This window comes from Penicillium chrysogenum (genome assembly GCF_028827035.1).
Source record: "Penicillium chrysogenum strain IBT 35668 chromosome Unknown utg000005l_segment0_segment0, whole genome shotgun sequence".
Lineage (NCBI taxonomy): Eukaryota > Fungi > Ascomycota > Eurotiomycetes > Eurotiales > Aspergillaceae > Penicillium > Penicillium chrysogenum.
In genome coordinates, this window is record NW_026622753.1 from 3,892,645 (window position 1) to 3,918,514 (window position 25,870).

General features: G+C 48.9%; 10 protein-coding genes across 10 annotated transcripts; 5 read left to right on the forward strand and 5 right to left on the reverse strand.

Annotated features, from left to right (window-relative positions):
* Positions 1-3,062: 3,062 nt before the first annotated feature.
* N7489_009862 (methylisocitrate lyase ICL2) lies at positions 3,063-5,115 on the reverse strand (the record flags this gene model as incomplete). The annotated part of the gene is made up of 6 exons (XM_056715611.1): positions 3,063-3,070; positions 3,130-3,383; positions 3,433-3,856; positions 3,908-4,320; positions 4,376-4,664; positions 4,725-5,115. 6 exons carry the CDS (start codon positions 5,113-5,115, stop codon positions 3,063-3,065), a joined length of 1,779 nt encoding a protein of 592 aa, XP_056563233.1.
* A 1,496-nt stretch (positions 5,116-6,611) lies between these two features.
* N7489_009863 (uncharacterized protein) lies at positions 6,612-7,463 on the forward strand (the record flags this gene model as incomplete). Its single annotated transcript, XM_056715612.1, has 2 exons — positions 6,612-6,885; positions 6,940-7,463. 2 exons carry the CDS (start codon positions 6,612-6,614, stop codon positions 7,461-7,463), a joined length of 798 nt encoding a protein of 265 aa, XP_056563234.1.
* Positions 7,464-8,021: 558 nt separating this feature from the next.
* N7489_009864 (Zn(II)2Cys6 transcription factor) lies at positions 8,022-10,485 on the forward strand (the record flags this gene model as incomplete). Its single annotated transcript, XM_056715613.1, has 3 exons — positions 8,022-8,127; positions 8,245-8,418; positions 8,477-10,485. The coding sequence occupies 3 exons, from the start codon at positions 8,022-8,024 to the stop codon at positions 10,483-10,485; spliced, it is 2,289 nt and encodes a 762-aa protein (XP_056563235.1).
* Positions 10,486-11,879: 1,394 nt separating this feature from the next.
* On the reverse strand, positions 11,880-12,583 carry N7489_009865 (glutathione S-transferase family protein; the record flags this gene model as incomplete). The annotated part of the gene is made up of 2 exons (XM_056715614.1): positions 11,880-12,196; positions 12,274-12,583. The coding sequence occupies 2 exons, from the start codon at positions 12,581-12,583 to the stop codon at positions 11,880-11,882; spliced, it is 627 nt and encodes a 208-aa protein (XP_056563236.1).
* A 1,185-nt stretch (positions 12,584-13,768) lies between these two features.
* On the forward strand, positions 13,769-15,868 carry N7489_009866 (uncharacterized protein; the record flags this gene model as incomplete). The annotated part of the gene is made up of 5 exons (XM_056715615.1): positions 13,769-13,833; positions 13,895-13,981; positions 14,046-14,113; positions 14,180-15,435; positions 15,482-15,868. The coding sequence occupies 5 exons, from the start codon at positions 13,769-13,771 to the stop codon at positions 15,866-15,868; spliced, it is 1,863 nt and encodes a 620-aa protein (XP_056563237.1).
* Positions 15,869-16,208: 340 nt separating this feature from the next.
* N7489_009867 (uncharacterized protein) lies at positions 16,209-17,731 on the reverse strand (the record flags this gene model as incomplete). Its single annotated transcript, XM_056715616.1, has 4 exons — positions 16,209-16,304; positions 16,355-17,203; positions 17,315-17,443; positions 17,501-17,731. Coding segments are annotated over 4 exons (1,305 nt in total), but the record flags the coding sequence as incomplete, so codon positions are not given.
* Positions 17,732-18,634: 903 nt separating this feature from the next.
* On the reverse strand, positions 18,635-18,922 carry N7489_009868 (uncharacterized protein; the record flags this gene model as incomplete). Its single annotated transcript, XM_056715617.1, has 1 exon — positions 18,635-18,922. The coding sequence occupies one exon, from the start codon at positions 18,920-18,922 to the stop codon at positions 18,635-18,637; it is 288 nt and encodes a 95-aa protein (XP_056563239.1).
* Positions 18,923-19,929: 1,007 nt separating this feature from the next.
* On the forward strand, positions 19,930-20,417 carry N7489_009869 (cupin domain-containing protein; the record flags this gene model as incomplete). Its single annotated transcript, XM_056715618.1, is given in 3 exon segments — positions 19,930-20,027; positions 20,098-20,368; positions 20,388-20,417. 3 exon segments carry the CDS (start codon positions 19,930-19,932, stop codon positions 20,415-20,417), a joined length of 399 nt encoding a protein of 132 aa, XP_056563240.1.
* A 939-nt stretch (positions 20,418-21,356) lies between these two features.
* On the forward strand, positions 21,357-23,332 carry N7489_009870 (putative serine/threonine protein kinase; the record flags this gene model as incomplete). Its single annotated transcript, XM_056715619.1, has 3 exons — positions 21,357-21,801; positions 21,891-23,175; positions 23,245-23,332. 3 exons carry the CDS (start codon positions 21,357-21,359, stop codon positions 23,330-23,332), a joined length of 1,818 nt encoding a protein of 605 aa, XP_056563241.1.
* A 420-nt stretch (positions 23,333-23,752) lies between these two features.
* Positions 23,753-24,361, reverse strand: N7489_009871 (uncharacterized protein; the record flags this gene model as incomplete). Its single annotated transcript, XM_056715620.1, has 3 exons — positions 23,753-23,839; positions 23,920-24,282; positions 24,350-24,361. The coding sequence occupies 3 exons, from the start codon at positions 24,359-24,361 to the stop codon at positions 23,753-23,755; spliced, it is 462 nt and encodes a 153-aa protein (XP_056563242.1).
* Positions 24,362-25,870: the final 1,509 nt, after the last annotated feature.

Consider the following 25,870-nt stretch of genomic DNA (forward strand, 5'->3'; position numbering starts at 1 on the left):
GATTTTAAATAAGAAGCACATAATCACCAGGGGTAGAAGTCAACGTCCAAAATGCAACAAGATAACGAACCCCTTTCTCGAGTCGACTACTTAATGCAGAGCTTTTGTTACGTGCAGATGGGCAAGAGGATTCTTAAAGCGAAAGCGTACCTAACCAGGCTTTTTCTCCGGCCCAGTCACATCTTCACATGTGATATGCCGAGTAACAAGAGGGCTCATAAAGCAATATAAATACCATCACCCCGCTGAGCTTGAGTTAGGCCTATCCCTCCACCGTTTCACGTTTGACGTTCTCAAAATCAAGAAATAGTTCCTCCAATTTCAATATGCGTTTCATCTTCATCGCTTTTATGGCCATTATCGGCGCTGCTTTGGCTGCAGACAAGGCTCATCCCGCTCCTGCTCCTGTGGTATGTTCGAACAAATGGACATCCCAATGGCATTTAAGCCTCTAATCATTCTCCAGATTCCTGCCGGACACCCTTGCAAGGCCGATGGCAGCGCGGGGAACTGCGCCAGCGGCTTCTGCCTGGTATGTTTTCTTGCCTTTTACCGAAGCGTCGTGGCCTCAAAGACTAACCTGTCACGCAGCAACTTGTTCAAGATAAGGAGGGGGTATGCAAGTAGACTGCGTGTCTCGAAATTGGTTTGAATTGATTGACGAGGCAGTATTTCTGCCAAAAAGAAGTCGCCTACGGGATAAAGTATGAAAGAGGTGGACTGGTTAACCTTGCCCGAAAGTTGGACGCTAGCTGTTTTTCACTAAATATGACTGCCCTTGGAACGGCATCCGGAGAAAGAATAGCCTCACCAAGTCTAAGACCCGGAGACTCTCAATATTAGTAGTAGTGTCAAGATACAGGATGATACTGGCGTTTTTACCGTGTAAATATGTGACTTTGCCACTCCAGGGCTATGCATTTTGCTTATTAAGCACGTCCGACGGCCCCGGGGCGCCGGGGGCAGATTATCAAATTCGGACCATGGTGGATTTATTTAAGAGAATTTTGCCATCGTGAATTTACCAGTACGCTCGCCATACACCTAATTTCCGTCAGTTACGAGCCCGGAATCGCCTCAATTTTGATCTCATTTTCACATCTGCTGCTTAACCTTATATATTGAACCCATCTTTTGCCTGGTCTTATACCGGCTCCTGGCTGCATGGAGATAACAACACCTGAATTGAGATAAACCCTTGAGAACAAGCATTACCAACAACATCGGACATCCAATTTGCGAACGTCCATTGAACCCTCACGATGTCGGATTACACTCTCTCCGCGAATTCGTTCTGTCACGTCACCTTAAAGGACCCATCGAACTGGGAGCTATGGCTCTTGATTATCAAAACCATTGCGGAGCAGTTCGAGGTTTGGGATCTATGTGATCCGGAATTAGATACGGAACCCGCTCTTCCGAAAGAGCCGATCGAGCCGAGTTGGGAGGATCTAAAGAGGGATCATCCAATGGATTGGTATCATATATGGAGGGTAATATATACGCAGTATAAGAGAAAGCTCAGCGCATACAAGAAGAAGCGGCAAGGCAGGTCGGTAGTTGCAAATGCTATTCGTCAAAGCGTTCATGAGGAACACCAGGTCTTTCTAGTCCAAGAGACACCATGGGGGCTGCTTAGGTATCTGCGTCAGTGGTTTTCACCTGATTGTGACCCGACGTATAAAGCAAGCCTTCGTGCGGCATGGAGAAATTTTGATCAAGGTCTAGACAAAGACACAGACATAGACGAATGGCTGCTAAATTGGCAGACCTTGCAAAAACGCTGCGTGAAAGTTGGGATCACCAATGATAGCGAGGCTTCGGCCCAATTCCTATTGGCTATCTCAGTGATGTCACCTGAGTTTTATACTGTCTGGATAAAGTTAGCAGAGACAAGCTCTGCTAGTACGAAAAGCCAGGAAGAAAAACAGGCTGATTTCAGAAGGCTACTTACCCGGTATAGAGCCCATTGGCTTATTACCCACGGTAAGCCTGCGCAGCAAAGAGGCATGTCAAAAGCTATGTTTCCGACCTGGCAAGGCCACCAACAAGCTCAACCTGGAAGCACCTCAGCTAGCAAATCAGCTAGTAAATCACCTGGTAAGAAATCATCTGATCTTCCAATTGAGAAGAGAAACTGTCCTTGCAGTAAGATGAGACATGCACCATGGAGATGCTGGGCTGCATATCCAGAGGATAGGCCAGGTGATAAACCAGCTCCTCGTCCACAGAGGAAGAGAGCATGGGACAGAGCTATGAAGGCAGACCCTGAATGGAAGGCCTTTGTTGAAAAGAAGCGAGCAGATGAGAATTGCAGCCTGGCTTGCAGCAAAATCTGTTGAATTCGCAAGCGATGCATCTTTCGGAGACAACAGAGATCGGAAGAGCTCAGAGGGCTATATATGCAAGCTCTGCGGGGGCCCCATTGACTGGAAAGCTTCAGGACGAAAGACTGTCACAACGTCAACCACCGAGGCTGAGCTTTTGGCTCTCTCCGAGGCAGGAAAAACGGTCCTATGGTGACGCCGAGTCCTCGAGCCCTTAGGGTTTAAAAAGTCTCATGCATTGTCGATTGCATGCGATAATCAGCAAACTATCGATCTTCTAACGAAAGAAAGTGCTACCATGCATACGAAGCCTCGACATGTCGATATAAACAGGCTTTGGATGAAACAGGAAGTGAATGCTGGCCGCATTCATGTGGTTTGCATTCCTACAGGAGAGATTCCGAGATCTGCTTGGGATAAAAGGAATCCGACATCTGATTATACCCAATGAAAATGAAAGCATTAGCAGCTCCTGAAGCCATAGAGGATCTGTGAATACCTTCAAAAACTGGGGGGTCAAGATACAGGATGATACGGTCTTTTTTTACCATGTAACCATGTGATTGTCACTATGCATCTTTATGAGGACTAGTAACTATAACGTTCTACTTCTACATGTGAGTCGCATCATAAATCAAAAGGAGTTGTGACATTTGTGGACTCGGATGTATCTAAATATCGAATACTCGCCAATTACGAATAAACAGTTGCCAATGCATATCTTTTAAATCGGAATTAGAAACCTAGGGACTCTTGTTAGCAATTTGAACTTTTCTCTCGGAATAGACGCATGATGACTTACCCTTTTCTGTGTTACCCTCACCCATGCTCTTGCTGCTGCTGCTTCCACTCTGAATAGCACCCATGATTCCATCCATATAAGGCGCGCCACTCCACTTCTGGTGGGTGAGAACATCGACACCGAGCTCCTTCTCGCGAGACTGGACAAGACGGACGTAAGCCAACATACCCTCGTCCTTGAATGCACGGGAAAGTTCGGTGGTGATGGTGGCGTTGGTGTGCAGACCAGCCAGGGAAATGAGTTGCAGAACAAATCTGAAAGAAGTTAGCGAATTCCAGCGAAGTACATCCAATGTCGACTTACCCTTGCTTGGCAATATCCCAGATAAAGGACTTGAGGGAAGCCTCATCAAATCCTTGTCCCATCCAGTTGAATGAAGGGCTGAGGTTGTAGACAAGCTTTTTGCCAGGGTACGCTGCCCGCACTTCGCTGGCCAGCGTTCCGGCCTTCTCGACATTTGGGTCACCAGTTTCAACCCAGAGAAGGTCTGCGTAAGGAGCAAACTCCTTTGCGCGCTTGGTCGCAGCAGGGAACCCTGCAGAGTAGTGGTAGAATCCCTCCCGAGTGCGCGGGCTATCGCATGACCAGACAACAGGTGTTTTAGTGTAATCGTTCGCCAGCGCACGGCGACGAGAGAAAGAAAGATCGGGGTTCTTCTTAACAAAGGCCTTGTACGCATCGCGAGAAGACTGTGAAGCACCCTCCGACTCAAGATGAGCATCGACAGCTACATATTATTAGTAAATGGGATCGTTCACCACAGAATCAATAAACATACCTTGGTCGAATGTAACAAGTTTGTGCCTCTTGACCCAATCAAGCTCAAATGTGTTAATTTCTTCGGGTGAGGCACCCTCTCGTTCCATAGCCTGGAGAGTCTCTGCTAGAGGTTCCACATCTTCCGTGATGCCAAGGATGAATTCGTGGTCACGCACATCGATTGCGCTGCTGATCAGTCGGCCGCTCTCGGAATCTGTGCGGGCAATGACCAGGTTCTCACATCCCATCATATCCCACTGGAATCGAGCTGCGACCAGTCGGTTGATGTGCTCACCCATTGGGACGAGCACTTTGCCTGCAAGATGGCCGCACTTCTTTCCGCCGTGCAGTTGATCCTCAAAGTGAACGGCCGCCGCACCATTCTCTGCAAATAGCTTGGCGAGTTTCAGAACAGCCGATAAACCGCCATGGCTGCATCCAGAAAATTAATAACACTTCGTGCGTTCAATCGCGATTATTAACGTACCCGGTATCACCATCCGCAACGATTGGTCGCAGATAATCAGTGTAGGTGGTAGCCTTTCGCTCTTCCGGAGTCATCTTTCGCCTCGTGTCCCACTGTTTCCGGTCATGCATGGACTGGGCCTTGAACAGACGCTGGACCTGGTTCGGGACGGTATTGTAGGGATAATCGCCGAAATCGGGGGATACTTCATTGGTGCTTGTCAAAAGTGAAGAGCAAGCCCAGCCCGAGACATAAAGAACCTCTTGGTTCTGGGCTTGCTGGGTCATTTGGACGGGATCGATAGCTCCCACTTGTGTACAGAATCGAGGTTAGGTTCGTCACAATTGAAGCTCGGCCGGCCAAAACTCACTGGTATGAACGGGCTGACCAGCAGCTGCTCGCTCATTGAGAAGATTAAAAAGCTTCCGGGCCATCAAAGAACTGGGATATGTTTGTTGCAAGGAGCCGCGCTTGCTCACAACATCTGCCGCCGTGTAAGGGCGCTTGATGCCTTCGTATCGAGGCGATTTCCACCATGATTCCACATCGCGAACCTGCTGGTCGTAAAGCGCATCTTCAGCTGCACCGGCTTTCTCTTGTGTGGATAGGAGCTGGTATGCGTCTGAGGGGAGGGTGGTGGATATGGGGGGTTGGACAGGCGTCATCCGAGTATAACCGCTTGTGAAAGGCCGCAATGAACGTGAAGAAACAGTAGACACAACGGGAACGCGTCGAGGCAAACGCCGTATCGAACGGAACATGGCTGGCAATATAGTAGAAGAACAAGTAATTGGTGAATTGAAACAGAGAGAAAGTAAAGAAAGGGAATTGAGAAACAAAATAAGGGCAGCGGGCTGCGGTTGACCTCGGGCCGTGAACATCTGGGGTTTCCCCGCCACTCCGGAAGTCCGAAATTCGCTACATGACTAATCATGGCCAGGGTCCACGGGTGGACCTCGGGAGTACCTCGACTACACAACATGGGGACTACAACATGGCTACTTCGTACATGATATTCATTCGCCTATATGTGCAGTCGCTGTGCCTCGATCTTTCCTTCGGCTTTGGCAGTGTCCGTAAATCCAAACGTGCCACCCAAAATTATGCTGGTTGTGGGCAATATCCTCCCAAAGTCCACGATCTCCATACAACATATGCCCTGCAAAACGAGTGACAATGTCCTTATCCCTTATCATGATATGCTGCATTAGTACGTTTTGTCTGGGCAAGGCCAGGCTTGTCTATAAGCAAGTTACCCTATTATTCGGGGCTTCAGAGCTCCCAAGGTCAAGACCTGCAGTTACATGCCCGTAGCCATGGATTTAGTATTGCCCGCGGACTCTCAAAGGTATTTGTGTCCGACTTGAGTCAGTCACTTCAATGACGAGGCTTTTATTTCTTCACAGTTTCCCTGGCTACATGTAGAGCCCAGAACTCCAGTACTTTGTGGCAGTACCTGTTTTCTGGATAGTGCTGGATGAAGACGAACTCATTATCGTCGATGTTGAACAATATAGGGGTGGGCTCTGCTCTCACCAGTGTGCTTGGGATATCCCTACTACTGTAGCCTATGATTGACCTTTATGTCAATCAATTTCGATTGACATCTCTCTCTCTCTCTCTCTCTCTCTTCGGCCTTACATTGCCTGCACTTCGGCCTCATGTCAACGTCACTTCACTTGACCCTTCTTTCTGAATGTAATTGGACAATCATAGTATGACAATAAATCACTCTACTCCATGATACATAACGCCCTTAGTTCGATCGGGCTATTTAGACAATTGAAAAGATCATGAAATCAAAATAACCAATGGGAGAGATTCAGATCATTCTTCAAAGTGACGAATAATAAGCATATATACTCCATAAGGCGGAGATGGGGTCAAGGTAGGCAGACACTGACAAGTGAACCGATTGAACAATGCTATTCAGAGATTCTATTAAAACGCCCAGCCATTCAAGCCTATATTGTTCAACAACAGACAAACTCATTGAGATAATTGTGTAAGGCATCACTCAACACACATGACACTCCATACAGACAGACATTCACATTAGATTCAATCTTGAGCTCTATTTAAGTCAACTATCAATAGGTTTGGCACTGCTTAGCCACATATATAAGTCCTGTAAATTCCTTCCATCTGATCTCTTTTTCTTCCTCCGTAAATCAAAAGTTAATCCGCCTCCCCTCCCTTCTTTTCTTGTGTCTTTTCTGTTTTTGTTTTTTGTCCTTCGAGGATGGTGCTGGCCACCATGCCTCCGTTCTCGAAGAGCGGCCTCCAGGTACTCGCTGGCGAGTACCTGGCTGGCCCTCTTCTGAAGTGGGACGAGATGTCCCTGTTCAACCAGCTGTTTGCCGCGGGCTCCGAGCCCGAGATGTCCGTCTTGACCTGGGAGCTGACCGAGCTCCTATGCAACATGGTCATTGTCGTGGGGGCCGGCTCGCCCCAATCCTACCTCCTCCGTGTCGTCCTCGCACCAGAGTTTGCGTGGTTCGGCTTGCACTGGGCAGGGATGCCACACCCTGGTAAGTACCCCTCTTCAAGCATTGAAGAAATGACGCACGCTAACCTGCCATCAGCCCAGGTGCCCACCTCCTCCCCCGACCTCCTCAACCTCCTCCACTCCCGCCCCCTGGCCGCGTCTGCGGCCCTCCACCAAAGCCTGGGCGTCTGCGACGAATGGAAGTCCCTCGTCCTCCACCTGTGGGCTCACTTCGAGCCCTACAGCTCCTACACCCGCCCCGGCCAGCTGCAGCCCGCCACCACCAACATCCTCCTGCCAATGGAGGATGTTGAGTATCCTCCTTCGCCCGTCCAGGGGGACCTGGACGGTGTCATGCCCATGGAGGGCACCGAATTTGGGCCCGTCTCCGGTGTCTACATGGACACCATGATCCGGGATATCTCCCCGGACATGGATGTCTGTGCGGAGACCGGGCCCGTGTCTGTCTCCGCCCCGCCCGCCCCAATGACGGTGCCGGTGCCTCCCTCCCTCCCTCTGGTGGTGCCCACCCTCGCGGTGGTGGTCCCCTCCCTTCCCGTGGTGCCGCCCTGCCTTCCTGTGGCCGCCCCGTCCACCAACAAGTACCGGCAACGGTACTAGTGGCCTCCGTGAGGACTGTTTGTGTCTGCGCCCCTTGGCTGGGGGTGTCAGCCACCGTTTGTCTTCCTTTTTTTTCTTTTAAAATGAAAGATCTTTCCCTCCATTTTTCTTTTCCCGTAAAAGAAATTTTCGTGACAGCTGATAGTTGTACCCGTAACCTTAAAAGTGCCGTTGGAGAAACGTTGAATGATCCCCGCACGATGTTGTTATTGTTTATATTGAGTGATACCCACAGATATTCAGGGATGTCTATAGATATCTTCTAGTAGGCACTCTGGTGGTAATGACAGACAAGTTCTTTGAGCTCAAGATGTAAAATTAATCAGATATATCCGGTGCCCAACCCGGTTGAGATTGTAATGGAGAACACCTGGAGGCACCTGGACCTGGACTTCTCCAAGATCGGCACCCCCGCATTGGCTTATCATCTCCTCTCCGTAGGATTTTCCTATCTTACTTACCATTCGCCGTCATCATCTCCTATCTCTCTATTTCCATCTCCATACTTTTGTATACCTCGCTTTCTTCCGTGTGTATGGGTTTCCACATCAACTTGGTATGGAAAGCATTAAATTCCCATCGATTTTAGATCCGCCCGACAACCCGGCATCAGCGCGGGGAAATATTCGGACGCAAAAGCCAAAACAGACAAAGAGTCGGAATGGTAAGTTACAGTATTGTCCGTGGGTGCAACTACATCTTTCTATCAGCGAAGAAAGAAAAAACACAGATGGCCACTTCATGCTGCCCACCATATTGACTCAAGTCTCCACTTGTATAGGTTGCATCACCTGCAAGGCAAAGCGGTTGAAGTGCGACGAAATAAAGCCGTCCTGTCATCAGTGCGAAAGGCGAAAGGTCCAATGCGGAGGATACAAGAAAGACTTCAAATGGCGGCCATTCGAAGAGACCAACTTGGCTTCTGGGCGGCCTACTGTAACCAAAGCCAAGAAAGGTAAGAGGTCACGGGTGCCTTGTGGGTCAGACCTGATATACTCACAAATCCTCTTCAGCAAACAACCCGTCCGAAAAAGCTCCGTCTGTCGCCGATATTGGCCAGACCTTTCCGACTCCTCCGACGACTGAACAGTCGGCATCACCCATTCGCATGCAGTCTCACAAATTTGATGGCTCTCGTTCGCCTCCAGGTTCTCCTTTGCATGGCTCGCCTACTAGTATCAATAGCTTTCTGTCTACTGAAGCTCGATCGCTTGACGATCTACCTGTCATAAAAGACGATGTTTCCATGGCTGATTGCACTGAGCCTCCCCTTGATGTCAATGTTTCATTGTCTGCCGACTCTCCCCCTTTCAATTTCCTCTCCTTTTTGGAGCCTTTTCAAGATTCACTGTCGCTCGCGAACTCGTTGGTTTCTGATGTCGATGCTGATCGTGCTAGGCATATGCTTTTTGGGCCCGACCAGCCAGCTGTCGATGCCTCGAAGCTGAGCTTCTCCCAGCTATTGGAGGATGAAAATGATGACATCGAGGAGATTATCCGGAAGTCAGATCCAGGACTGGGACCTTGGAACTTCACCATACCACAGGGAGATTATTTCCATCTCAACCCCCCAAGAATGTCAGAGAACCCATCTCTACCGCCAGAAAACCCGGAAATGCTCGTACTGCGATTTGATAAGCTCACATGTGGGATTTTATCTATCAAAGATGGCGCATTAGAGAATCCGTGGCGAACGCTTGTTTGGCCGTTAGCGAAAGACACGCCTGTACTTCGCCACGCCATCTTTGCTCTGGCGGCTTTCCACTCGGGCAAGCAAAACCCCCATCTTCGGCTCCAAGGAGTAAAGCACATGCGCCAGAGCATAACTGGTCTAGTTGGACAAATCCAGAATATGAGGCCGGATGCTGCTTTGGCCACTAGTTTGGCGCTAGCATTTGCCGATACCTGGGACCAACACACCCGCACATGCATTCAGCATTTGCGAGGTGCGAAAACATTAATGTGTCAAGTCATCGCGAGTGGAACGCGAGGAGGTGCTAGCGACGAACATCTGGATCGCATCCGCTTTCTCTACAACACATGGTCCTATATGGACGTGATTGCGCGACTAACTTCTTTGGATGACTGTGGTCCTCAAAACTGGGATTCTTCGATCTTCGACCTTCCGAGTGATACTGTCCATGATATCGATCCGTTGATGGGATGTGCCACCACTCTATACCCTCTCATGAGTCGCGTGGCGAAACTGATCCAGCAAGTGCGGAAGAGCTCGTCGAACACGGTGTCCGTTGTGGCTCAAGCTATGGAGCTCAAATCGCTTGTCGAGCAATGGGAGCCACCGCGCTGGTTTGAGCCACCAGATGACCCCAGTTCCGAGGTGCAACATAGCATTCAAGTTGCACATGCGTATCGCTGGGCTACGTTGCTGTATCTGCATCAGGCCGTTCCAGAGATACCCTCCGAGCCGGCTGACGAATTAGCGAAGAGGGTTCTGATCTTGCTTGCCACTGTTCCCTATACCTCTCGCACTAGTATCATACAGATGTTCCCTCTACTAGCAGCTGGCTCTGAGGTCGACACCGACGATGACCGAAAATGGGTCTTGGATCGATGGACTACAATCCAGTCTCGCTTAATGCTAGGTGGTGTAGACCGCTGTTTGGAGGTATTGAAGGAAGTCTGGGAACGCCGTGACGCTATGAATGCCAAAAGAGAGCGGGAAATGGTTAGTTCGCGACGTTCTGAGTCATTTTCATCTGGAGACAGGGAGAAAGTGAGCTCGTCCCTGCCGGCCGATTTCCGCAAATACAGTCCCAGTGGTTCCCACAAGGGCTCAACTGGAGGAAGATCGGGGCACCCTGCATCGGGGTCTGTGCGAAGGGGTTCCGCACTCGCGTCGCTTGAAAACATTGAATTTGAAAGAACTGTGCGTGGCAGATTGCACTGGGTGAATGTTATGGGGGAGTGGGGATGGGAAGGTGGGCTTGACAACTGTCAGACTGTTTCATCCAAAGCTAACCCTGCAACTCATAGTTTTCATTGGCTAGCCCGACAGCAATGACCCGAATGTTGATGGAAATCGGGCGCCGAGTAAAATTAACCTACTATTCTTCGCATCCTAGCCTGTTGTACTAATATGATGGCTAACAAAGCAAGCAGCCCGAGTTGTTGTTCTTGCTCTGATTTCTATTATGCCCTCATTATCGTGGTTCTCGTTTATTTGCGCTACGGTTGAAAATTGTACTTTGCAGCCCTGAATCGGTGTTGCCTTGAACCAGCGCGGCGTCTAGGGATCTGTTTCTCTCGTTCATGACTTATGACAATGCTTTTGATTTTGCCTTTTCCATTGAAACTCTTTTCTGCAACCATGATCTACTCTCTGACTACCAATTATGGCTGATTTAGGAACTTATGTGTCCACCATGATGGGTATTCATTGGCTTCCACGTTCCCTGTTCAGCTTCCAAGATACCTACGCGATACCCCATTCCGAAAGCCCTCAAGCAACTGCTCACACGCACCTCACGGTCACCCAATTCGAATTTTCGGTAATACGCAAACATTGTCAGCTCTATCAAAGCCCTAGGCACATCATCCTCATTGCGCCATTTACCCGATACATCAGCTCCTTCGGCCATTATTAGCTCTGTCGGTGTTTAGCACACCCTATGCCCGGAAAACCCACCTACCGACCTTGATCATCCAACGCGAGCAGTAAGCCACGTTTTGCCTTCGTAGGCGTTATCCAGCAAGGCCTCGACCGATACTGCCCCTACTGCGAACATGTAAATATTCCGGGAACTATTATTTTCAGAAAGGCCATTCCCCGATTCTTACAGCAAGACTCTGGCTTCCCTTACACGCTGAGGAACCATGTCCTTAGTGGGATCCTTGGGTGGACTCTATGTTGACCCATTTCCTGATGCAGCATGCCTTAGCCCTGAGTGCGATATCCGGTCAGTCTGCCTAGTTATTCAGCTAAGTGTTTATTCAGCAAGTGTGTGTTTTATATGCTAATGCTGCTTTCTGGAAAGCGCTGTCGGCTTTGGTATGAGCTAGGAGAATCTCCAAAGCTTCTTGCCCGAGAGGGGAGACCGCTTAAATACCGTTTTGGAAGAAATAGTACTGGGTTTTTGAATTCCTAGGCTGGGTTTGATTACCCATATGCAGCCAAACACATGGGCAAAGTTGCGATCAAATTATCAAGTTCTTGATGATCAGCACAATCAATTATAACCAGCGTATGCTTATTCCCAGTGTGGAGTATTGGGGAGTCGATCCTGTTACAAGAAAGAAACCACAATCAATATTCCGGTGAATAGCTTTGGGCAAGGTCTACAGGCCATTACTGCCCAAGAGGCCCACCTTGTCAGTTGAGATTTATAAGTTATCAGGTAGGTAGAAGTTCACATTTATGTACAGGATAATTCACATTATGTGCATAAAATCCAGATCTCAGTAAGGGAATACAAACTGCTCAGCCTTTGCACCAAGAATAGGCACGAAATCATCACCCTCGCAGATCTTCATAGCCTTTTGGTAAGCAGGCCGCTCCCCAATACGCTTAAGATAAGCCAGGATGTTCTTATGCTTGTGCTCATCAAACTCAATGGGGCAGAACCCTCTCATGGTGGTGAGAGTACAGATTGCCATGATATCGGCTGCGGTGACGTCATTCCCAACCAAGTAGGCTCCAGTTTCACCAAGTCTCGCCTCAATCATCGAGAGTGCACACTCCAACTTCGCATTGCCCATCTTGACGTGCATTGCTTCTGGATCGCTGGTCAGACGGCGGGTCATCAGTACACGGAAGAAGGCCGGCTGCAGGGAGGCGTTCGCCCAGTGATACCATCCAGGAAGTGGATGTATTCCTCGCCATCCTCCGGGGTGCGCGCGAGACGGCCTTCCCCGTAGGCGGCAATAATGTAATCGATAATAGCGCCTGATTCAGCAAGCACGACCTTGTTTTTTGTAAAGGGAGAGTTGTCATCTTCGATCACCGGTGCGGTGCCCGAGGGATGCAGGTCTTTGATTGATTGTGGGGAGAGGATAGGGTCGCGCTTGTGGAAGACAAAGTCGTACTTGATGCCGAGTTCTTCGGCGAGCCAGACGATACGCTCTGATTGTGAGCGGCCAAGGTGATGGATTGTCAATGGCATCTTGGTTTGGGATTGAGAAAGAGTGTTGGGCTATTCGGGAACTAGACTTCAGAATTGCAGAAATTGGAACAAGGATGTTGAGGGATATGAGGCCGGACTTTACTTGAAGATGGAGCGAAGTATTTATATTCCTCTATAGGATCGGCATCGGGGATTATGGGTCCCGAGGTCCCGGGGTTACCGGGATTACTGGGGTTAGTCAAATTCGTAGCGCTACCTACATAAGGTACTTAGGTAGGTTAGGTAGACCTCCTGTCGGATAGCTCAATTATATGGCCACGCCTACCTACCCAGGTAGGTATCGATGTTTTTAGCTCTGTGATTTGTAAAGAAAAATGGTCAAATTCCCAAGCATATACATATTCATCTTCCAAGTATGCCGAAGCTTCCGATTCCACCTAAGCTTACTCATAGCGATCACTACCTAGGTACCTAGGTATTATTCCATGCAGAGTTCCCGGCATTTTAACTGAACATCTCATATGAACTATAGATCTTTATCATCGTTAGAATTGTGGTGAGCTGCGGCATCGATACAAACTACCAATATGTCGATCAATATTAGCATACCAATCACGCACCCTTAACCGAAACCTACTAGGGTCATTAGGGTTGCAATAGTTACGTGTTTAGGGTAGCTTCACTACAAAATTGGACGGGGGCGAAATCGAATGTAAGAACCAGAAGAAGAAATACTGGACTAATAGCAAAGCACAGGAAGTCCTCCCGGATCCGGACAGGATTTGTAGGGCAAGAACATCCGTGTCGAAATGGCGTCGTTGAACCAATAGTCCTATCCATGAATGTGAGTGCGAAGGCAAGTGAGTCACTCATAAACTAGAGGCCAATTGAGTTAATGTAACCAGGTTCTATGGACCATCTACATATATTGTGCATTGGAGTGATCAGTCAATCCAGTCAGTCCGGTGAGTCATTCAAGTATGAGTTTTGGCCCCGGGCTATTTACGGCCGCTATAAATATTTGCATTTAACTATTACCTTCGACGAGTCCCGGCTAGACCACAGGAAGGTTATTATCCCCATGGTTTTTATCCGTTGCTTGAATGAAAGGGGAAAACATCCTGATTTCCTCCCGACATCACCATGGCCAGATTCATTCGACAAGGGATCTCTGCCCTGGCTAAACATGCAGTCACGCATCCTCCAAAAAAGCGTCTTTCGTCAATGGCGACCGAGGCTTTAGTCTCGTCAGTTGAGCCTAACATCCTGCCAAGGGCTATTCCGAAAGTGTAAGCAAGGATTGACCATTCGATTCCGATAATGACCTCTTCTGAAGCACACTAATGGCAGGAACGACCGTCACCCCTATGGACCTGGTCTCAAGATGCCGTCAGAAGTGGAAAGGCCACTTGCCTCCAGGATGGCCACAGACGCCTCGTAAGTGAAGGATCTGAAGTTCTAAAACTATACAAACAGTGTGACTAAGGTCTGTTTTCTGTAGCCTCGTTGGCAAGACCGGTGGTCAGATTTTCCACGAAATGATGGTATGCCATGATGTTCGACATATTTGTATGTTCGCGACCCCCGTTCGATTGTTGTCGTTTTGCGCCTAACGCCTTCCGTGCCCCAATACAGTTGGCTACCCAGGTGGCTGCATACTACCGGTGTTCGATGCAATCCACCAAGCCAAATCCTTCGGTTTCACACTTCCTCGACACGAACAAGGTGGTGGACATATGGCACAGGGATATGCGCGCGTCAGTGGGAAGCCCGGAGTTGTCCTGGTTACATCCGGGCCCGGCGCGACTAACCTCATCACACCAATGATGGATGCCCTCGCAGATGGCACTCCCATGGTTGTCTTCTGTGGTCAGGTTAGCGCAGACAAGATTGGAACGGACGCTTTCCAAGAAGCGGACATTTTATCCATGTCCCAGCCGTGCACCAAGTGGAATGTCAGCGTGCGCAAGACAGAAGAGCTGGCACAGAGAATTAGAGAGGCCTTTGAAATCGCAACCAGCGGTCGACCAGGACCGGTGCTAGTGGAACTACCGCTTGATGTCACTGCGGGTATTCTATCAAAAGTCCCGACCAATCTGGCAATTCGTCCCCACAATCGTCCTGTTACCACTATGGCCATCAAAGACGCTCGACGACAGGAACTTCTTATAGCAGTTAAAGAGGCTGCCAACCTTATAAATACAGCCCAAAAGCCTATCATCTACGCGGGGCAAGGCGTACTAGCAAGCTCTGATGGGCCTAGGCTCTTAAAGGAGCTAGCGGATAAGTCGTCAATTCCTGTTACAACTAGTCTGCAAGGTCTAGGAGCTTTTGATGAAAGAGACCCTAAATCTTTGCATATGCTAGGTCTACATGGGTCTGGGTACGCTAATTTAGCTATCCAGAGCGCGGATTTGATTCTAGCACTTGGTGCTAGGTTCGACGATCGGGTTACTGGATATATCCCAAAATTCGCACCTCAAGCACGGCTGGCAGCGCATGAAGGCCGCGGCGGGATAGTCCATTTTGACATCTCTCCAAAGAATATCAACAAAGTGGTGGAAGCTACGATACCTGTTGTTGGTGATTGCGCGGAGAGCCTTGAGCTTCTGTTACCTTATACTGTACCGATGCACCGGCCTGAATGGCTCTCGCAGATCCAGGCCTGGAAATATCAATATCCATTCCGAGCATTCAATCAAAGTGGTAACACCAATGATATGATTCTGCCTCAGCATTTTATAGAGCGACTGAGCGATGCTGTGGAACATATTAAGGAGCGCACGATTATCACTACTGGCGTCGGACAACACCAAATGTGGGCTGCCCAGCATTTCCGATGGAGATATCCGAGAACCATGATTACTTCTGGGGGGGCTTGGTACGATGGGGTACGGACTTCCTGCGGCAATCGGCGCAAAAGTGGCTCGACCGGAGGCTCTGGTCATCGATATTGACGGGGATGCATCATTGAACATGACCATCAGCGAATTGCTCACAGCAAGTCAGTTTGGCATCGATGTCAAAGTTGTACTTCTTAACAACGAGGAGCAAGGGATGGTGACGCACCTACAAACGGTTTATTACAGCAACCGATTCTGTCATAGTCACAACCTCAACCCGGACTTCGTGGAAGCTGCTCGAGCAATGGGAGTGCAGGCTAAAAGTTGCTCCGAGATCGATGACATGGATAACAAGATTGGATGGCTGCTGAATACCTCCGGCCCAGCACTTCTGGAGGTGAAGGTTGCTCCAAAAGCGTTATCTCTGCCTATGGTGCCATCAGGACGTGGCCTGGATGAATTCCAATTCTACGATGAGTAATTGGATCAAGGTCACGTAGCTGTCATTATTCTTCTTAAATTCATGTTTGGGCTATTTTTGTATGGCAATTTAGTTGGAACAGACCGGAAGACTTCTCTAAAAGCGTTTAGTTGTCCAGTCACGTACTCCAATCTTTCAAGAATGTAGGCGTTCTTCACGATGCTGAGTCAAGGGATTTCTACCTAGGTAGTACGGGGATGAACGGTGAAAAAGCTTTATAAGGAACAGAACCCACCGTGTCTGCAGACTCTGTACGTTGTGAGAGTCGTTTGAAAACCATATGAATTACTCAGGAAAAGGCACAGGAGCAGAATTGTAACATGAACATTGCTCCAATTTCTCATGGATAAGCCCTTACTACATCATCGACCGCATCTATGAAATACTCCATGTTCTTTGGGTTCAGTCCCGCCACAGAAATACGCCCATTCTCAGTCTGCGGGTCTATCAGCTCGTGTTGACGGCGTAGAGAAGCAGAGAACTTACCATGTATATGTGCCATTTACTTTTAAGCAGTCTGATCTGATCCTTTGAGAGGCCAGTGTAACTGAACATTCCGATTTGAGTAGAAAGAAAGGCCCATGAGCCCGGTGTTTCTCGAGCTTCGAGTTTAGACCTTATTTCTTGACGTACTTTCGTCAGACGACCGCTCATAATGCCCAGCTCATGTTGCCATTGAGCGAATAGTTTGGGGTCATTCAAGACTCGGCTAGCGATGTGGGCTCCATAGGCGGGAGGATTCGAAATATGAGCTCGCTGAAGGATTGCTAGTTGACTAGAGATCCGATCCGCAATGTGAGAGGCATCTGGTGATGGTGAACATATGTAGTGAAAGGCACCAACACGCTCCCCGTACATCCCAAGATTTTTGGCGAAGGACTGAGCGACACAACATTCAAAACCCCTCCCGATGAAGTATCGGCATGCCCATGAGTCTTGGGTAAGGTCACCACTTGCGAAGCCTTGATAGGCATTGTCAAAGAAAGGGAAATGACCTTTCTCTGCCATGACATCTGCAATCTGCCTCCACTCTTCTTGCGATGGATCCAGTCCGGTGGGATTATGAGCACAGCCTTGCAGTACAACTAGGGATTTGCTTGGAGCCTCTTCGAGACACCGGATCATGGCCTTGATGTCAATCTTTTGAGTTTCTACCAAATAGTAAGGGTAGTATTGCACGTCGAACTCGGATTGGCTGAAGATTTGGTAGTGGTTTGGCCATGTGGGATCGGAGATGAATGCCTTGGGTCTTTCTGTTCCACGGCAGAAACACGAGATGAATGTCGCTCCAAGGTGAACTGCGCCAGTTCCTGATACTGTTTGCATAGAAGATACCTAGAAGAATCAGTTGGCATGTCCGGTTTTCAAAACAGTCGCAGCAGGTGTCTTCATGCGAATTGCCCTTATCTCTCTCTGTTTCCATAATGTAGGCTTGGGAGTGCATACCCGATTTTCATGGATAGCTGGGCTATCATTGCCGAGCATCAGCCTCTGCGCTGCAGCCAAGAACGAGTCCAGGCCACGTATTGGGAGATACTCGTGATTGAACTCTGGTGTTTGAAGAAGCGCCTCGGCCTGTCGCTGTCATGTCAGAAACACAACTGGGGCGTGCTCGGGGTCAGGAAAGCAGACCTTTTTGACGACCGGCAAAACCCACGGCTTTCCATGCTCATCTCGATAAGCACCAATTCCCAAGTCAATCTTTTTTTCATTGGTATCTTGCCGATACTCTCTCATCAACCGATAAAGCGGATCTTCTGAAGCCTCTGGCACATTGGCCATGGTAAATGCTTCCTGGGCAGGGACATTCATGACTTCGACTTGTCTACGACCCAGCTCTTTCGATATTTCAATCTTTGAGAACTGGTCAGAAGTATGATCCCAAAATGGATTTCAAATTCTGAAGACTGAAACGAGTAGGACGGCGATCAGTGTCTAAGCGATGCATCTGAATCGCCGATCGACCTGATCAATCACCATTCGGCGACTGAAATACCTGCCGGGCTTTCCACCAGCTTTAATATCGGATCTTTCAAGATCTTCCTTACGTTCATGTTATAAATTTAAATCAATCATTGTGGTCATACATGCCCGGTGGACTGGATCGCTGACGGCTTCCCAGTAGCCGAGTATAGTACTTCCGTTCTCTACCGTGTCAATGGAAAACGCGAAAAACTACAATTGTGAAAGGAATAGCATAAGATCTCACTTAGAATTCCCACTTACTCACAAGATATTGAACCCTTAAGCAGTTCTTGCAATCTGGGAAATCTTGCTCGGTGGATTTGCCTCAGTCGCCGATCGGGCTCTTTCCGAGATGGTCTTGTATTTGATTGTGTCTGTGGAAGGTCTGGCTGAGAGATGATTTCCTAGAGAAAAGATGGGAGAGAGGAGGTTTTTAAGGCTTTATGGGTACCTAGTACAGTCGTGCTACATAGTATAATAATGACTTTCTCTTTACTTTAATCTTTCTTTGATCTTACTTCACCATCCAATGTACAATTCTTGGATAGCCGACTGGAGTAGATAATACAGTAGGCAGCTACCAGTATACGCCATACACCAGGTACACCTGTGTATAATCCTTGGAATGATCCTCTCATGGCCTCCCAACCCTCACTGCCACATTCCAATTCTAACAAAGCACTATTCCCGAGCATCCGTCGAAGAGTCTCCAGGAGGGATATGGCTACATGTACCGTTACTTTTTAGTGTGTCTTTCCCCAAGTAATTGGCAACGTGTATAACTTACTTGAACACTGAAAATCAACAATGCTGGCACTTGACGTTGATCTGCACACCCTGGACGATGTTTTTCGGTGCCGGGGTCTTGCAGAACCTACCTCGAGCAGACGCTCTAGTTTTATTTCCGCTTTCGTATTTCACGCTCTGAAACGCACCGCATTGGTGCTTGACCTCCTGGTACACGTGTCCACAGACAGCCGAGTAGTAGACATACCAGCCGCAAGGGCAGCTGTTGGGGTTTTCAGAGCTGTTGACTAAACGCTCGGCGACGTCGATTCCCGTCTGATTCGGTGAAATTTGCGATGACATGTTGACCAGGATATGCGATCGAATGATGGGTTTGTTTAATTAGGTATATATATGCGGCTTAAAAGTGAGGAGGAGAACTAGCGGTGAAGATCTGGTATTGGATAGGTGAGCCTTCGAAGCCACAGCAATGTGGGAGATAGATAAAGCACGGGGTCTATATTCACATGACGTCCAAGGTTTTATGTGTAAGAGGAAAGTCAACGTAGTTGAGAAATATTCATGGTATATGTAGCTGGGCACTTCCAGAGACATCCCAATTTCTATATGCAGATGGAGTGGGGCATTGAGGCTCAAAATCGCTCTCTTACCTTGTTAATATAGTACACCAATATGCAAGATGTTTCCCGGACTTCCTTACACAGACGACTGGCTATTTCTTTTTTTTTTTTTTTTTTTTTCATTTCTCCAGGTTCGGAGATCTTGCGTCTGTGTCTGTAGTATTTCCTACTACGAACATATTATGCCAAGCATTAGAGGGTCAGTGACATGGTTCTACATGTGCTCCCGGACTTGATGGAAAGAGCTAACCGCATCAAGTAAAGGAATCCTCCCAGCTCAGCACCTATCTGTATATCCATCAACCATTCCAAGTATTATTAGGTGATGTAGGCTTATAGTCTATGAGATTATGGTTATCCAGTTAAGCAATACTATGAAAAGTTGTCGGTGGTTTTTTCTCCATTACCAAAGGACTTTATCTCAAGCTTCAAAGTTTCCCCTCACCACCCGCAAGTCCCTCAATCTCTCCATGGCTTTCTCCCGACAAGTTCTCCGTTGGACTGCCTGGTCCGGACATCAGATCCGACTGTCGCTTTTTGTTCGGATCGAGTTGCCCTAAGTTTGAGGAAGCTTGGGTTCTCAATGGCATCCCCTCTTTCTATGCAATGGCAGACTGTGGCTACATCGATATAAAGCAGAGGTAGTCCTCGAGAACTGACTGGAATATTTCTCTTATCTATTAAACATTGTATTGATTCTTATACACATTCCCACTGATTCGACCAACCATGGCACTTCCATTCACCTACCACGCCAAGGCGCAGTCTACCTTCAAGCCTCCGCTTATCGCAAACGAGAATGCTTTCCTGGGCGATGTCCAATCTAGGTACGGCTAACCTCATAGTGCGTTAGGTAGGTAGGTACCTAGGTAGGCAATTTTGCTGACAAACTAACAGCGAGAACGAAAACCCAGACAAGCCTATGTCATGCGGCTTTTATCGACTGGAAAAGGGCACTCCCCTCGTCTACACTTACACCTACGACGAAATGAAGATTATCGTCGAGGGCAAGTTTGAAATTGCAGACGAGACGGGCCAGAAGGTTACGGCGACTCCGGGTGATGTGTTTTATTTTCCCAAGGGGGCCACAATCACCTTCACGACGGATGAATATGGGCTGGCGTTCTTTGTGGGTACCCCAGGGCTCAGATCAGAATCCCATTCAAGGGTGAGACTAATGAAATCAGACTGGCCAACGGAAGCAGGGTGCTCTGTGAATAATAGGATCTTATACTCCGTAGGATCTTATACGAGCTCGAAATTAAATTGATTTTTTTTTCATTTTCGGTTTAAATTTGTTGGGTTCCATGGTTGTGATTGCCAATTATCGGGGTCCCCGTGCCTCCCATCCATGGAACACTTCAGCTGTGTTACCTAGGGTAGACTAACTATTCCCAATCAGGAAGTCTGCTTATTGCCCCCCCTTGCGATAGCTTCAAGATTCCTATGCATAACCCCTATGGTGCTCAGGTTTGCCCATGTGCCTACATAGGCAGTGACCGGAATATTATTGCTTATTCCCCGAACACGGACCTGGACGTGCGACATTCACTAGTTGGATTATGCAAAAGTCAAAAAACAGTGCGTCCGACCACAACCAGTGGCGGTTTCATGTTCGACTCCATACTAGAGCCGATCCCACTTAAGAGGAACCGTCAAAGCACAGTTAGTAGCGATTGGAAGTGGAGATGATGTTCAGCTCGCCTCGATAAACTCATCCACTCTCGTGGGATCTAGTCGGGTTTGCGAGGTGTATGACGTGGGAGTTGCTACAGCAACTCCGTGAGGAAGGGGATAACTATCGGGGGGCGGGATGGAAGTGTGGATTGTAGAAATGAGAATCAAGATCCGTTCGATCTTAGTGGAGAGTGATCGACTTTTGAAATAATAAACATAAGCCTTCAATACTTCCCGAGACAAAAGGCATTTTCCTCTTTTCCTTGTTTTCTTTTTCTTGGACACACCTTCGTCACTTTGCCTTTGTTCTTGGGTACTAGTTCCCGGCCTTATCACAGGGGGTCCCAACCAACCCCTCTATCGCTCCTCCATCAACACCATGGCTATTATTTCAGAGGACCAACTGGGTCTACGACTCCCGAATCCACCACCCCTGTTGCATACCCGTGGTCAATTCGATCGCCCCTCCACTCCTGCCGATGGCTTTACCAGTCCCCCACAAACCCCCCCAGGGTAGCCCAAGCAAGTCAAGATTGCCTCCGGGCGCACTCGACCTACCCAATGTCTTCGACAAGGCGATGAAGTTGGCTCCCACTTCTCCCTCCAAATCGACATATAACCACTACAATCATCCCATGTTCTCTGCCGGCAAAAATGGCGAGGACTTCAACGAGAGCGTTATCCACCAAAGCCCTTCGAGCCCAACGCGGAGAGCCAACAAGGAGAACACACCCCCCAACCCAACGCGTCTAACGAAGGAGCTGGGATCAACCCCAACTGCTGCAGCCCTTTCGCGTCAGGAACCATATCAACCACGCGATGAGACCACGAAACGCCAGGTCCAGATGCGCGGCCTGACCCCCGAGGAAATGGAGAAGCTAGCACAGCCCAAAGTCAAGCGCCTCGTCAATGTGACCCAACTCTGTAAGTGCGGCCCAGCACAAGAATCTTAAGATATAGCTTGACTGACTTTGCATGACAGACTTCCTTGACCATTACTTCGATCTCCTCAGCTACGTCCACAATCGCCAAACCCGCCACGCACAATTCAAAGCCGCCTACCCCGACCCCCCCTGCTACCCCTGACCACGAGCACGAACCCGCCCTCCTAAAATACCTCGGTCGCGAGCGCGCACATCTGCGGAAACGTCGCACACGCCTCCGCCAGGGCGACTTCCAGATTCTGACTCAGGTTGGCCAGGGTGGGTATGGACAGGTGTATCTGGCACAGAAAAAGGATACGCGGGAAGTCTGCGCGTTGAAAGTCATGAGCAAAAAGCTGCTTTTCAAGCTCGATGAGATTCGTCATATCCTGACCGAGCGCGATATTCTCACTGCGGCCAAGAGCGACTGGCTAGTCAAGCTGCTCTATGCCTTCCAGGATGATACACAGATCTACTTGGCCATGGAGTATGTTCCTGGCGGAGACTTCCGCACGCTGCTGAATAACACCGGTGTTCTCCATAACCGTCACGCCCGCTTCTACATTGCCGAAATGTTCAGCTGCATTGACGCACTCCATGTGCTGGGATACATTCATCGTGACTTGAAGCCCGAAAATTTCCTGATCGATTCCACAGGCCATGTCAAGCTGACTGATTTCGGCCTGGCGGCTGGTATGCTGAGCCCGGGCAAGATCGAGTCAATGCGTGTTAAGCTTGAGGAGGTCGGGAACACGCCCGTCCCCTTTGGTCGGCCCATGGAACAACGTACAATGGCCGAACGACGACAAGGATACCAGTCTCTACGCCAGCGAGAAGTTAACTATGCCAAGTCGATTGTCGGATCGCCAGATTACATGGCGCCGGAAGTGCTCAAGGGCGACCAATACGATTTCACTGTGGACTACTGGAGCTTGGGATGTATGCTCTTCGAGGCATTGGCGGGCTACCCGCCCTTCGCAGGCGCAACAGTCGAGGAGACATGGCAGAACCTGAAGCGCTGGCAGAAGGTGTTGCGGAAGCCCGTCTACGAGGATCCGAACTACTTCTTGTCACGGCGCACGTGGGATCTCATCACGAGACTGGTTGCTGGGAAAGACCAGCGGTTCAAGAACATCAAGGAGATTCATGCGCATGACTATTTCGCCGAGGTCGACTTCGAGAGTCTGCGGGAGCAACGGGCCCCGTTCGTGCCTGAACTTGATTCCGAGACTGATGCTGGGTACTTTGACGATTTCAGCAATGAAGCAGATATGGCAAAGTACAAGGAGGTCCACGATAAGCAACGCGCGCTGGAAGATATGGCCGATCGTGATGATAAGATGGGCAAGGGCTTGTTTGTCGGATTTACATTCCGGTATGTTCTGGTCGAAACCAAGCTGGGTGGCTTTCCTTTGTACTGTTGTTCTCTTACTGACCACTCTAGTCACCGCAAACCCGCCGTCGACAGCAACGGCCGCACCTCGCCACGGAAGCCTATCGCGACGGATGGCACGTTCGGGACAATGTTCTAGATTCCTGACCAAAATCCAGATTTCACATTCATATTCCGTCGACCTTTTCTCTTCTTACGTTCCGTTGACGCGCGGGACTCCGAGCTGGATCTTGGTTTCCTTGTGCCAGGTGTCCCAGTATTGAGTTTAATGGCTCATCCCTTCGTCTTTTCTCTTCTGTTTTAACTTCAACTTTATTTCCAACTTGCAACTTGCAACATGATACGTCTTCTCGAGTCGAACTAGTTTTACGGTGGGGGAGTTGTGGAATCCGATTCTTGTATGATACAGCCATAGACCAAAAATGGCGCAGTTCCTGTCTTCTGCTAGTAATGGTTGCATTGTATGGAATATGGAATATGAGTTTGATTTCGTTCGTGATCGAATCCAAGTAGACTATCCGTACCGCATAGATCTCCTCGCAGTAAAGCACTGACTGTTCTAGTTCGCAGGAAGCTGGCGCACCATGCGCAGGATCTCGGACTGGTCGTCTCCAATGACAGCGCGGCCATTGACCCAGTCAACGGTCTGTACAGTAGAGTATTAGTAAAGCACATCTAGGCAGGACTCCAACATGGCGATGGAAGAAAGGAAAAAGTCGAACATACGATAGGCCTCACGAAATTCGTATTATCCTCCTTGAACTTCTTCAACGCATCCTCCGCATCACGGGCGCCCTTGACGAGCTCCGCGACACCATACGTCACCTTTTCACCCGGACCACCGACACCGCTGACGGGCGAGATGTAGTCGAGGATATTGCGGAGCTGGTCTGTTGTCGGGGGTGCGGTGGTAACCTCCAGCTCGAACTCGCCGCGCTGTTGCTTGGAGTGGCGGGAGTGATCGCTAGCCTGGTCTTCTGTGGCAGTTTCGCTGGCGGTTGTGGAAGCTTGTTTCAGGATGTTGAGGGTTCTGGTTGATGCTTGGATGGAGGGGGAGTGAAAGAGGGTGATGGGGTCGAGGGTTTTGCTCTGTTTGTGTTAGTGGTTTGGGAGTTAGGGGAGGATGAATTGGTGGGAATTTCCGAGGCGAACTTACGAAGCGGAACATCTTGACGGTTTGGATTCTTGCAATGGAAGCTGTTGGAGTGATAGAGGCTGTGGACGGGAGGTGGAAGAATTGGAGTTAGCTCAGTTCCTGGATGATGTCATGTGCTGGCTCGGGTCGTCTCGGGCTAAGCTGTTGGTCCGAATGAGTCAACTTCAGCTTCTCTTTTGAGCGACACGGCGGACTACTTGACAAATGCCAGGGAGGATGATATTTTTCTATGATCTGGCGTCTGGCGTCTAGTATAGAGCGATGGCATCTCTATCTATCTTGAAATGGATTTTGAATGTGTCTCAATACCTCGAACTCTACCTTGTCGGAACAGCTTCATACTGCTTAACTAGCCCAACGCAGTGTATCTAATTTCATAAAAGAGATGTAGAGATGTAGAGGTGCTTAGAAATGCAGGATTTCAATCCGTGTGGTTAGGCCGCTTAACTTCCTGCGTGAATTCATATTCGGACACATATCTTCCCACTTATATATATATGCAGGTACCCTGGAATCCGACCCCCTTGGACTTGGCTCTCCTTTCAGATTCGTCTTTTGCATCATCTCATTCACCGACACGCTCGACCTACCTTGGGGCCAGTTTCTGCGCTCAATTCCAGAATGCAGCGAGCCGCGCGAAACGCATGGGGTATTTGTACCCCTGGTAGTCGCAGGGGCTTGACTATGTCTCTACCCTCCACTTCTTGATGTCAACGAAATTTCCTACCGTCTGGTCGGAGAACAAAATTTGTGCCATATCGAACAGTCATGTCATCATCACAATGGACATGCACCCCGAGAGACTTTCTCGCGGGATCCAAGTTGCTTGACCAGTCCACCGAGCTTGACGAGGAGACCTTGCCAACATACTAGCCGGAGAAATACTGCTCTGTCAACCAGGGTGATATACTCAATAATCAATATCAAGCACTTGCCAAAATAGGGTACGGAGTAACCTCAACAGTTTGGCTTGCGAAAGACTTGATGCAGGTGCAATTGATACACTTCGAGCTATCCAGATGATGGTGATTCTAATATCAACATATAATACAGCACATTAACGTACGTTGTCTTGAAAGTTTATGTGACGGGCCAAAAACCGGTCCACGAGCGAGAGCTGCACATCTACACACACATGAATTCGAAGGAAACAAACCATTCAGGTAGACCAGAAACAAGCTAGCTTTCCCGATTCGAAGGGGCTGAAGTCACAGATCCATCACCTAGAAAGGTGCTCAAAGACCGAGCAATCTACAGGTCTTTGGACTTCGTTCCAAAAGGTGGGCTGCCACTGCGCACTGATTCTGGAGAAGCTCGGTTGGGTGATAAAGAGCACAATGATGATATCATACTCACGTTTACAGAGCTCCTGAAGTGATCTTAAAATCGAACTGGGGTTACGAAGTGGATATTTGGAGTGTTGCCATGGTCGTGAGTGGCATTAAAATTCTTAACTTTGGCTTTACTAGAAATGCTAATCTTGACATATGTAGGCCGAGGACATCGTTAGCCCTCGCACCC